General features: G+C 43.2%; 1 protein-coding gene across 1 annotated transcript in view; it reads right to left on the bottom strand.

Annotated features, from left to right (window-relative positions):
• PAFAH2 (platelet activating factor acetylhydrolase 2) overlaps window positions 1–12,955 on the bottom strand; it is a 41,646-nt gene that overhangs the window by 18,934 nt on the left and 9,757 nt on the right. The window contains exons 4-5 of the mRNA XM_040229636.1: window positions 12,846–12,942; window positions 280–348 (exon numbers count right to left, since the gene is read on the bottom strand). Coding sequence (XP_040085570.1) covers window positions 280–348; window positions 12,846–12,942 — 166 coding nt within the window. The remainder of the gene's footprint in view (window positions 1–279; window positions 349–12,845; window positions 12,943–12,955) is intronic.

The following is a 12,955-nucleotide window of genomic DNA, read 5'->3' on the forward strand; positions in this document are numbered from 1 at the left end:
TCTAGCTAAATGGGAAAAAGAGGGCATACATAGAAGAGTAGAAAAAATGGGGATTTGGGGGACTGACCTGGGTTTGAACCCCAATTCAGCTGTGTCACTTTCAGCAATGTTAGTCAATATCTTTGAACCCTGGTGTCCTCACGTTTTACAACAGATACAATCCCTACCTTGCCTAACACTAGGACTGGAAATAATATATGCACAGGAAACTAGCCTATACCCAAGCCCAGGATGGCAGGCACCCGACCCATGATGGTTTGTTGTGACTGTCATCCTCACCTGTGCTCTGGTACAGCAACCACAAAGCCACGAGAAGCCAGCTCCATGCAGAAGGCTGAATAGATTGTCCTAGAGATCCAGGAAGGAACCAAGAGAAGTGATCAAAGAATGGCCTGCCCTTAGCCTCCCGTCCAACCATCCTCTGCTAGTAGCCATCACAAAAGATGGAATGGAGGAAGCTTCATTTGCAGCAGCTCTTCTTCAGGAGCTTTCCCCAGCCAGCAAACCCCAACTCTCACCAAAGCTCCGAGTGTTCTCCTCCAGGGAGCATGTGTGGATTGATCCACCATGTTTTGCAACCCCATACACTGATCCATATTCCCCATCCCAACCTCAATACAGTTTCGCTATTTGACACAATTGCTTTTTTATTGTCTCTATATTGTGTGTGCTGTGTGCCAAGTCGCTTCAGTTGCCTCTGATTCTTTGCAACCCTATGGACCACACCCCGCCAGGCTCCTCTGTCCACGAGGTTCTCCAGGCAAGAGTACAGGAGTGGGCTGCCGTGCCCTCTGTATATTGTACATCTCCCAAATTAGCTGGTGAGCTCCCTGAGGACAGGGACTCTGGCTACTTTTTAACATGTAAATATGCATCTGTGATTTAGCATGTGGGTTCCTTTGGTCATTCAAATAACATTCAAAAAGAATATGGCAGACTTTGCTAATTGCCTACTCCAAACACCAATTTTTCCCTTCCTCCTTAATAACAGAATCTAATTTTCAGCTGAAGACACTCTCATGATCAAAATGACATTTCCCAGCCTCTCTGTAGCCAGGTTTGTCTACATGACTGAGTTCTAGCCCAGCAACAGGAATATAATGCTACTCTAAGCGATTTAAATTTTTCTAGTAGATATATTTTAAATAGTGAAAAGAAACAGAATTTTTTTGGATATTTTGATGTTTGTCCTTCCAGTTCTTTTAAAAATGCATTAAAAAAACAATAATGTTATTATTTAATATAAGCTATTTTGTGGCCTTTTTTTCATTTAGCAAAACAGTATGAATGTCTTCTTATGCCAGTTCATATTTTCCTGTGGTGTGATTTTTTTTTAAAGCCATGTAACATTCCATTGTATGAATGAGAATGGTAAATTTATAAAATGGTATGTGTATATATATATACACTAACAGTGACTTCTTTATGAGTACTTTCTATGATAAGAGCTCTTTTTACAATAGGCCAAGTATCTGCCCCAGGTTACACAGCTAAGTAAGTGGTAGAGTTAAACTTTACGCTGGGGCTTTTGGACTCCAAAACCTGTGCTCTGTGCCCCAGAGTCTCTTTAGACAATATCTTTTAAAGACTCTGGTAAAGTCTTCCAGGAAGAAGCATCAGCCTGGATGGTTAATAACCCAATATAGCTAAAACATTATCATTTCAACATATAATCAAGATTTTTAAATTAAAATATTTTATTGCACTTTTTTTTTTTCATATGAAGTATTTGAAATCCACTGTGTGTTTTATGCTTACAGCATATTTCAGTTTGAACCAGTCATACTTCAAATATTCAATAGACACATGTGGCTAGAAGTTAGCATAACGGATAGGGCAGCTCTAGTCAATGGTATGTAAGCAGCTGTGTTATATAGAACTTTCAGGAGAGTTCTCCCTTCCTATAGCATGGACTGTGGATGTAATAGCTAGAGCTAAGCAACCTCCCTGGGTCATGAGATATTCTTAGAAGCAGAAGTTACACATGCAGAGCGAGATTATAAAAGAAGTCTGGTTTTTTACTTTATAGAACCACCATATTAGCCCTGTCTAGTACTTTATCTGAGCAAAAAATAAACTTTATATTATTTAGGTCACTACTGTTTGAAGTTTTTCTATTAAATACAACTTGCCTGTACCCTAACTGATTCAGGAAGGTCAGTTACTTAAATTTCTTTTCACCTTCTCTCACTCACTTCCCTTGGGGAGGCAATGAACAGGATTTAAGAGCTAGAGATTTCTGATCCCTCCCCAGTTCAGACTGTAACCTTGAGCAAGTCCGCCTTTCAGAGTTGGTTTGCTCATCTGTAAAATATTCTTCCACCCACCTACCTCACAAGACTATGTGGGAACCAAAGAAGACAGAGCCACATTCAGTTCAGTTCAGTTCAGTTCAGTCGCTCAGTCGTGTCCGACTCTTTGCGACCCCATGAATTGCAGCACGCCAGGCCTCCCTGTCCATCACCATCTCCCGGAGTTCACTCAGACTCACGTCCATCGAGTCCGTGATGCCATCCAGCCATCTCATCCTCTGTAGTCCCCTTCTCCTCCTGCCCCCAATCCCTCCCAGCATCAGAGTCTTTTCCAATGAGTCAACTCTTCGCATGAGGTGGCCAAAGTACTGGAGTTTCAGCTTTAGCATCATTCCTTCCAAAGAAATCCCAGGGTTGATCTCCTTCAGAAAGGAATGGTTAGATCTCCTTGCAGTCCAAGGGACTCTCAAGAGTCTTCTCCAACACCACAGTTCAAACGCATCAATTCTTCGGCACTCAGCCTTCTTCATAGTCCAACTCTCACATCCATACATGACCATAGGAAAAACCATAGCCTTCACTAGACGGACCTTAGTCACCAAAGTAATGTCTCTGCTTTTGAATATACTATCTAGGTTGGTCATAACTTTTCTTTCAAGGAGTAAGCGTCTTTTAATTTCATGGCTGCAGTCACCATCTGCAGTGATTTTGGAGCCCCCCAAAATAAAGTCTGACACTGTTTCCACTGTTTCCCATCTATTTCCCATGAAGTGATGGTTACAAATGGTTAGGTAATATTTAAAAATACACATGCCTCCCTGGGATGGAAAGTCACAAGTCTGTAACCCATGAGAAGGATTTCAGATCCTGCATTAACCATAGATACAATGAGAGGAAACCATGTCCCTTTACCTCCCTGCCTTTTTTTCTTGGAATTTCACTATAGTTAATGAAGAATATTTATAACTGATTCACCCAAGTGTATTTAGATGTGAAGCCTCAAGACAGAGTCTTAGACCAAAAAGACCACGCTAAAGCCATGCACTCACCTGTTCTCTCAAGAAAATACCTGTGGGCTGAGGAAAGAGTATTTCTTAGCTTCTTTTCTCCACCAGACTACAGTCTGAAAGCAGGGGCTCTATCTTATTCACTACTGAACACCCAGCCACAGCATAGGCCCTCGCACATGGCAGGTACTAAATTTACTGAATAAGAAAGCAACATTGAAAACCATCTTGCTGTCCTTCTAGCCTCATCTCTACATCTGCTCTCCACTTCCTGCCATGGACTATAATTATGTGCATCTAGACGCAGTCTCTTCTAGTGGATGAAAATTCCTTGATTTGTTCTATTTCTATATGTCCCACCTTTTTCTCATGCCAAGAAACTGGCACAGTTCAGGTGCTCAACAGAAATCTGCTGAATGTACAGAACCTAGCAAAACATAAATATTTATTGGGAAACTACTGTTTTCCAGGTACTGCCCTAGACATCGGGAAAGATAGAAGACAGACATCGTCTCTGCCTTCATGGAGCTTACAATCTAGTTATAAACACATACGTTAAAGAATAATCACATAAATAATTAATTCATTACAATTATGTATATTGTCTCCCTGCCTATTTAACTTATATGCAGAATACGTCACGAGAAACGCTGGGCTGGAAGAAGCACAAGCTGGAATAAAGATTGCCAGGAGAAATATCAATCACCTCAGATATGCAGATGACACCACCCTTATGGCAGAAAGTGAAGAGGAACTAAAAAGCCTCTTGATGAAAGTGAAAGAGGAGGGTGAAAAAGTTGGCTTAAAGCTCAACATTTAGAAAACGAAGATCATGGCATCCGGTCCCATCACTTCATGGCAAATAGATGGGGAAACAGTGGAAACAGTGTCAGACTTTATTTTGGGGGGGCTCCAAAATCACTGCAGATGGTGATTGCAGCCATGAAATTAAAAGACGCTTACTCCTTGAAAGAAAAGTTATGACCAACCTAGATAGCATATTCAAAAGCAGAGACATTACTTTGCCGACAAAGGTCCGTCTAGTCAAGGCTACGGTTTGTCCAGTGGTCATGTATGGATGTGAGAGTTGGACTGTGAAGAAAGCTGAGTGCCAAAGAATTGATGCTTTTGAACTGTGGTGTTGGAGAAGACTCTTGAGAGTCCCTTGGACTGTAAGAAGATCCAACCAGTCCATTCTGAAGGAGATCAGCCCTAGGATTTCTTTGGAGATAATGATGCTGAAGCTGAAACTCCAGTACTTTGGCCACCTCATGTGAAGAGTTGACTCATTGGAAAAGACTCTGATGCTGGGAGGGATTGGGGGAGAAGGGGACAACAGAGGATGAGATGGCTGGATGGCATCATGGACTCGATGGACATGAGCCTGAGTGAGCTCCTGGAGATGGTGATGGACAGGGAGGCCTGGCCTGCTGAAATTCATGGGGTCGCAAAGAGTCGGACACGACTGAGCAACTGGACTGAACTGAACTGAACTGAACTGAACTGATGTTAAGTACTGAGAAGTACAGATTGTCTTATGAAAGCATGTCAGGATGGGTGTCCCTAGGAAGGTGACACCCAAACTAAGACCCTGAAGGTAATTTGGAACTAGCCAGGCAAAAGACTAAAGGTAGGGAGAAGAAGAGAGGAACACAACAGGAAATATTCCAAGCAAAGGGAACAGCCACAGAGCACAGCACAGATGAAAACCCTAGGGCGGACATTTGCAGCATCATGGATGGACTGAGTGAAAGAATGAAAGGTTGTTGCTGAGCCGTGAAAGACGCCCGGATTCTTGGCCTCTGGAGGAGAACAGTTCAATCCGGGGCCAGTGACGAGGCTTGATCGCTCAAAGCTTTTGTGTGATACAGTTTTATTAAAGTATAAAAGAGATAGAGAAAGCTTCAGACATAGACATCAGAAGGGGGCGGAAAGAGTGCCCCCCTGCTAGTCTTTAGCCGGAAGTTTTATAGCTACCAGCAGTCTGCTAATTAGAGAAAGGAAATGTCTCAAAACTCAGAGCATGGCACCAGGCCCCTCACCTACAACATGCATTTTGAGATAACATCAGCACAGGGCCATAACATTATTGACAGGAATCTTGAAGAAAGTCAGGTTTCCAAGCAAATACAGCCTCATTAACATAACTTAAGAGAATATTTTAAGTTCAGTTCAGTTTAATTCAGTTCAGTTGCTCAGTCGTGTCCGACTCTTTGCGACCCCATGAATTGCAGCACGCCAGGCCTCCCTGTCCATCACCAACTCCTGGAGTTCACTCAGACTCACGTCCATCGAGTCCGTGATGCCATCCAGCCATCTCATCCTCTGTCGTCCCCTTCTCCTCCTGCCCCCAATCCCTCCCAGCATCAGAGTCTTTTCCAATGAGTCAACTCTTCGCATGAGGTGGCCAAAGTACTGGAGTTTCAGCTTTAGCATCATTCCTTCCAAAGAAATCCCAGGGTTGATCTCCTTCAGAAAGGACTGGTTAGATCTCCTTGCAGTCCAAGGGACTCTCAAGAGTCTTCTCCAACACCACAGTTCAAAAGCATCAATTCTTCGGTGCTCTGCCTTCTTCACAGTCCAACTCTCACATCCATACATGACCACAGGAAAAACCATAGCCTTCACTAGATGGACCTTAGTCACCAAAGTAATGTCTCTGCTTTTGAATATACTATCTAGGTTGGTCATAACTTTTCTTTCAAGGAGTAAGCGTCTTTTAATTTCATGGCTGCAATCACCATCTGCAGTGATTTTGGAGCCCCCCAAAATAAAGTCTGACACTGTTTCCACTGTTTCCCCATCTATTTCCCATGAAGTGATGGGACCAGATACCATGATCTTCGTTTTCTGAATGTTGAGCTTTAAGCCAACTTTTTCACTCTCCTCTTTCACTTTCATCAAGAGGCTTTTTAGTTCCTCTTCACTTTCTGCCATAAGGGTGGTGTCATCTGCATATCTGGGGTTATTGATATTTCTCCCGGCAATCTTGATTCCAGCTTGTTTCTTCCAGTCCAGCATTTCTCATGATGTACCCTGCATATAAGTTAAATAAGCAGGGTGACAATATACAGCCTTGATGTACTCCTTTTCCGATTTGGAACCAGTCTGTTGTCCCATGTCCAGTTCTAACTGTTGCTTCCTGACCTGCATACAGATTTCTCAAGAAGCAGGTCAGGTGGTCTGGTATTCCCATCTCTTTCAGAATTTTCCACAGTTTATTGTGACCCACACAGTCAAAGGCTTTGGCATAGTCAATAAAGCAGAAATAGATGTTTTTCTGAAACTCTCTTGCTTTTTCCATGATTCAGCGGATGTTGCCAATTTGATCTCTGGTTCCTCTGCCTTTTCTAAAACCAGCTTGAACATCAGGGAGTTCACGGTTCACGTATTGCTGAAGTCTGGCTTGGAGAATTTTGAACATTACTTTACTAGCATGTGAGATGAGTGCAATTGTGCAGTAGTTTGAGCATTCTTTGGCATTGCCTTCCTTTGGGATTGGAATGAAAACTGACCTCTTCCAGTCCCATGGCCACTGCTGAGTTTTCCAAATTTGCTGGCATATTGAGTGAAGCACTTTCACAGCATCATCTTTCAGGATTTGAAACAACTCAACTGGAATTCCATCACCTCCACTAGCTTTGTTCGTAGTGATGCTTTCTAAAGCCCACCTGACTTCACATTCCAGGATGTCTGGCTCTAGGTGAGTGATCACATCATCATGATTATCTGGGTCATGAAGAATTTTTTTGTACAGTTCTTCCGTGTATTCTTGCCACCTCTTCTTAATATCTTCTCCTTCTGTTAGGTCCATAGCATTTCTGTCCTTTATCGAGCCCATCTTTGCATGAAATGTTCCCTTGGTATCTCTAAGTTTCTTGAAGAGATCTCTAGTCTTTCCCATTCTGTTGTTTTCCTCTATTTCTTTGCATTGATCACTGAAGAAGGCTTTCTTATCTCTTCTTGCTATTCTCTGGAACTCTGCATTCAGATGCTTATATCTTTCCTTTTCTCCTTTGCTTTTCATGTCTCTTCTTTTCACAGGTATTTGTAAGGCCTCCCCAGACAGCCATTTTGCTTTTTGCATTTTTTTTCCATGGGGATGATCTTGATCCTTGTCTCCTGTACAAGGTCACAAACCTCACTCCATACTTCATCAGGCACTCTATCTATCAGATCTAGGCCTTAAATCTGTTTCTCACTTCCACTGTATATCATAAGGGATTTGATTTAGGTCATACCTGAATGGTCTAGCAGTTTTCCCTACTTTCTTCAATTTAAGTCTGAATTTGGCAATAAGGAGTTCATGATCTGAGCCACAGTCAGCTCCCAGTCTTGTTTTTTTGACTGTATAGAGCTTCTCCATCTTTGGCTGCAAAGAATATAATCAATCTGATTTCGGTGTTGACCATCTGGTGATGTCCATGTGTAGAGTCTTCTTTTGTGTTGTTGGAAGAGGGTGTTGGGTATGACCAGTGCATTTTCTTGGCAAAACCCTATTAGTCTTTGCCCTGCTTCATTCCGCATTCCAAGGCCAAATTTGCCTGTTACTCCTGGTGTTTCTTGACTTCCTACTTCTGCATTCCAGTCCCCTATAATGAAAAGGACATCTTTGTTGGGTGTTAGTTCTAAAAGGTCTTGTAGGTCTTCATAAAACTGTTCAACTTCAGCTTCTTCAGCTTTACTGCTTGGGGCATAGACTTGGATAACTGTGACATTGAATGGTTTGCCTTGCAGATGAACAGAGATCATTCTGTCGTTTTTGAGATTGCATCCAAGTACTGTATTTCGGACTCTTTTGTTGACCATGATGGCTACTCCATTTCTTCTGAGGGATTCCTGCCCGCAGTAGTAGATATGATGGTCATCTGAGTTAAATTCACCCATTCCAGTCCATTTTAGTTCACTGATTCCTAGAATGTCGGCGTTCACTCTTGCCATCTCGTTTGACCACTTCCAATTTGCCTTGATTCATGGACCTGACATTCCAGGTTCCTATGTAATATTGCTCTTTACAGCATCGGACCTTGCTTCTATCACCAGTCACATCCACAGCTGGGTATTGTTTTTGCTTTGGCTCCATCCCTTCATTCTTTCTGGAGTTATTTCTCCACTGATCTCCAGTAGCATATTGGGCACCTACTGACCTGGGGAGTTCCTCTTTCAGTATCCTATTATTTTGCCTTTTCATACTGTTCATGGGGTTCTCAAGGCAAGAATACTGAAGTGGTTTGCCATTCCCTTCTCGAGTAGACCACATTCTGTCAGACCTCTCCACCATGAACCGCCCGTCTTGGGTCGCCCCGCAGGCATGGCTTGGTTTCATTGAGTTAGACGAGGCTGTGGTCCTAGTGTGATTAGATTGACTCGTTTTCTGTGAGTATGGTTTCAGTGTGTCTGCCCTCTGATGCCCTCTTGCAACAACTACCATCTTACTTGGGTTTCTCTTACCTAGAGCCAGCTGCATGGAGTACGTGATGCCGCAGGGCCAGGACTGCACCAGGACAGCGGCCGAGAGTGCCAGGCTGTGATGGCGCAGGAACGGCTGAGAGGAGCTACCCCACGTCCGAGGTCAGAGGCGGTGGCCAGGAGGAGACACCCCGCGTCTGAGGCCAGGGGCGCCAGGAGAAGCCACCTCATGCCCAGGGCCGGGGCGGTGGCCCTGAGGAGCCACCCTGCTCTGGAGGCCAGGGGCGCAGCCGGGAGGAGCAACCCGAGGAGCGGTGGCTGCGTGGGCTCAGGAGGGCCTAGAGGAGCTACCCCATGTTGAAGGTCAGGAAGGGCGGCGGTAAGGAGATACCCCTTGTACAAGGTAAGGAGCAGCGGCTGTGCTTTGCTGGAGCAGCCGTGAAGAGATACCCCACGCCCAAGGTAAGAGAATATTTGCATGAGTAAAACAACCTGGTTCTGAGTCTTAGGCGGTACCAACTAGAAGACAGAGCCTAGAGTAAATACATAGTTCATTAACATAGCTTAAGACAAATATATCCATAAGAAAAAAGCATGGGTTAGCTCAAGGTTTGAGAAAAGTTAAGTTCTGTGAGAGTTGGACTATAAAGAAAGCTGAGCTGAAGACCTGATGCTTTTGAACTGTGGTGTTGGAGAAGACTCTTGAGAGTCCCTTGGACTGCAAGGAGATCAAACCAATCCATCCTAAAGGAGATCAGTCCTGAATATTCATTGGAAGGACTGATGGTGAGGCTGAAACTCCAATACTTTGGCCACTTGATGCGAAGAACTGAGTCATTAGAAAAGACCCTGATGCTGGGAAAGATTGAGGGCAGGAGGAGAAGGGGATGACAGAGGATGAGATGGTTGGATGGCATCACCGACTTCATGGAGAGGAGTTCTGAATAAACTCCAGGAGTCGGCGATGGACAGGGAGGCCTGGCATGCTGCAGTCCATGGGGTTACAAAGAGTTGGACACGACTGAGTGACTGAACTGAACTGAAGTTCTGGTGGAACCAGGTGTCCTCATGGTAACATAGAATTTTAAAAGATACTGAAGGAGGAAACAGACAGAGCTGGACTCCATCTTAGGCCAGGCTGTGAACAGTAGGCTACATGCATGGTCGCCCTCCCAGTGGACTCTGAATTTTGTGCCCTGTGTCTATAGAAACGGCATACCAATGGAAAACCAGACCCCCGGATAAAAGAGCCTCAGGACTTGGACTTGGACTCTCCATTGCCTAAAAGAATATGTTAATTATCTCTAACAGAACAAAGTGGTAAATTCCATTATGTTTATAGGGATATGACCACAGGCTTACTGATAAATATCCATTGTTTATCTAGTCTTGTGACACATGAATCATGAGTTAACTTTGATCGTCTCTCTCTTTCACCTTGTCCAGACTAGTTTCAGGGAATTTGGGGAGGTGAGTTTGAGCAAGTACACTTAGGGTATATAAGGTTTTCACAAAAACTGGTCGGGGTCCTTGGCTAAGAGGAGACTCTGCCTTGGGCCTGCCAGTGTAACAAACTGCACTCCACTATCTGCATTGTCCTTCTGAGTGAGTTTGTTTCCCAGAATGCGAGGCTACAACAATACCTCTTTTTAAATTTCTAGAGAGAAGGGGAAAAACATCTAACACTTGTAGTTCGTTTCCTCCTGCCGCTTAAGAGAGAGAGAAAAAATGTCTGATACTTGCTGCCTATTTCCTCCATCTGGAGACCCCTGGCCTTCCTGTCTGTTACCCTCTCAGTAAGACAAAGAAATATTGTTAATTATATGTGGAATCTTAAAGCAAAAAAAAAAAAAAAAAAGATATAAATGAACTTATTTACAAAACAGACTCACAGACTTCAAAAACAAAGTTATGGTTACCAGAGGGAAAGGGACAGTTAGGGAGTTTGGGATTGACATGTACACACTGCTATATCTAAAATGGGTAAGCAACAAGGACCTACTGTAGAGCACAAGGGAAATGGGCTCAATGTTAAATAACAACCTAGATGAGAAAAGAATTTGAAAAAGAATAGATACATGTCTATGTACAACTGAACTGCTTTGTTGTATAATTGAATTGCTTTGCTATTCACCTCAAACTAATGCTATATTGGTAATCAACTGTACTCTAATACAAAAAATAGAATTTTAATAATTAATTAAAATTTTATAATTTATTTTATAGTATCTATTTTATTAAATATTTTATAATATTTATTTTATTAAATAAAATTTTATAATCTAATTAAAAAAAAAAGCATGCCTCAAGGACAAAAAAATTTTAAAAACTCCAGTATCTTCAAACAAAGGAAGAAATTAAAAAACTCTGAGGCAGAAACTAACATAGTATCTTTAGGGCTGTTTGTCTGGAAAGCTGGAGGTGGGCAAGTCGCGAGGAACTAGCCTGGAAACTTTGCCCTGTACCTGCCTTCAGATAAGATCATGACAAGAGCTGAATTAAGTTCAAAGGGCTTCTAAATATAAAAAGAAATGCATCTGAGTTGGTTTTAATGAGGTAGATGAACCTAGAGCCTATTATACAAAGTGAAGTAAGTCAGAAAGAGAAAGACAAATATTGTATAGTAACATATATATATGGAATCTAGAAGGATGGTACTGATGAACCTATCTACAGGGCGGCTATGGAGATGCAGACGTAGAGAACAGACTTTTGGACACAGCTGGGGAGGGAGGTGGGATGATTTGAGAAAGTAGCACTGAAACATATACATGACCATAAGCAGAAGAGACAGCCAGTGGGAATTTGCTAAACGACACAGGACCCCAAAGCTCAGGCTCTGTGACAGCCTAGAGGGGTGGGGTAGGGAGGGAGGTGGGAGGGAGGCTTAAGAGGGAGGGGACATTTGTATACCTATGCCTGGCTCATGTTGATGTATGGCAAAAGCCAACAAAATATTGTAAAGCAACTATCCTTCAATTAAAAATAAATAATTTTTTAAATAAATAAAAAGAACTTACTGATGTTCCTCAGAGCAGGAAGATGCCAAAGCAAAAAATAATAATAAAATAAAATAGACCTCCCTGGCTACACTGTAGACAATCGTTCCAGTGGAAGTGGGATGTGTAAAGGCAAAAACAGATGACTTTGTGTAACGTTCTTGGACATAAACTAAACTTATATGTTGATGAATGAACATACAGTGAGAATATTCACAAGCTTAAACAGGAACCACGTACACAGTAGTTAATACGTAACTACATAACTACATAACACACCAAGGTGCAGAAATAAGAATTCATGGGGAGAATTCTGAATGGATATTGACTTGTAAGGGCTTCCCTGAGATCTCAGTTGGGAAAGAATCCGCCTGCAATTCCGCCTGCAATGCAGGAGACCCTGGTTCAATTCCTGAGTTGGAAAGATCCGCTGGAGAAGGGATAAGCTATCCACTCCAGTATTCTGGCCTGGAGAATTCCATGGACTGTATAGTCCATAGGGTCGCAAAGAGTCGGACACGACTCAGCGACTCTCACTTTCACAATTTCACTGACTTGTAAAACTTAGGCCAGCATTCCCTGAAGTTGATAACAAAGGGGATCTTACAGTTCATCGCCCCACAATCCTCCGTGTAGAGAGATGGAGAGGAGTATGGGCATAAGTGCGCACCTACTCGGTGCCTCATCCGAGTCCATTTGACAGATGAGGAAATACAGGCTCAGAGACGCCTACCACGGTCCTGAGTTCACACAGCACAGTGGTACGGCTAAGATTCACAGCTGAGGCTGCAAGCTCCCCGGGAGCGGGGAGCGAGTCTGTCTTCATCACTGCTGTCCCTGATGCATGCTGGATAATCAACTCTCTGAACATAACGCTCAAGCTCCTTCTAGTACTTCTGGGCTGTTATAGAGGAAGAAGGCTAAAACAAATATTTCTATAAATGCTAGAACATGAGAAGGGAACGATATGAAGGCTGCTGAAAGGCTCCAGCAGGTGAAAGGGGCTTGGGGAAGGCCTTCTAAAGAAGGTGGACCCAGCGCTTTGGGATGAAGCGGATGATAGATAAGAGCTGACAGATGGAAATATGGGTTTCTTTGTCTTTTGAGAAACATGCTGAGAGTCAGCAGCTGCAACCAGGCAAGGAATGTGACAAGATCTGGGGGAGAGCAACTCTTACCTGAAGGCTCCCATGCCATGAGAGAAGATGATCAAGGGGTATCCAGAGTCCTTTGTTTTAAAGGGGCCATTCCAGCTAACAGGCAGACGACAAGATCCTAGCAGAGACAT

Source organism: Oryx dammah, unplaced genomic scaffold, assembly GCF_014754425.2.
Source record: "Oryx dammah isolate SB20612 unplaced genomic scaffold, SCBI_Odam_1.1 HiC_scaffold_27, whole genome shotgun sequence".
Classification (NCBI taxonomy): domain Eukaryota; kingdom Metazoa; phylum Chordata; class Mammalia; order Artiodactyla; family Bovidae; genus Oryx; species Oryx dammah.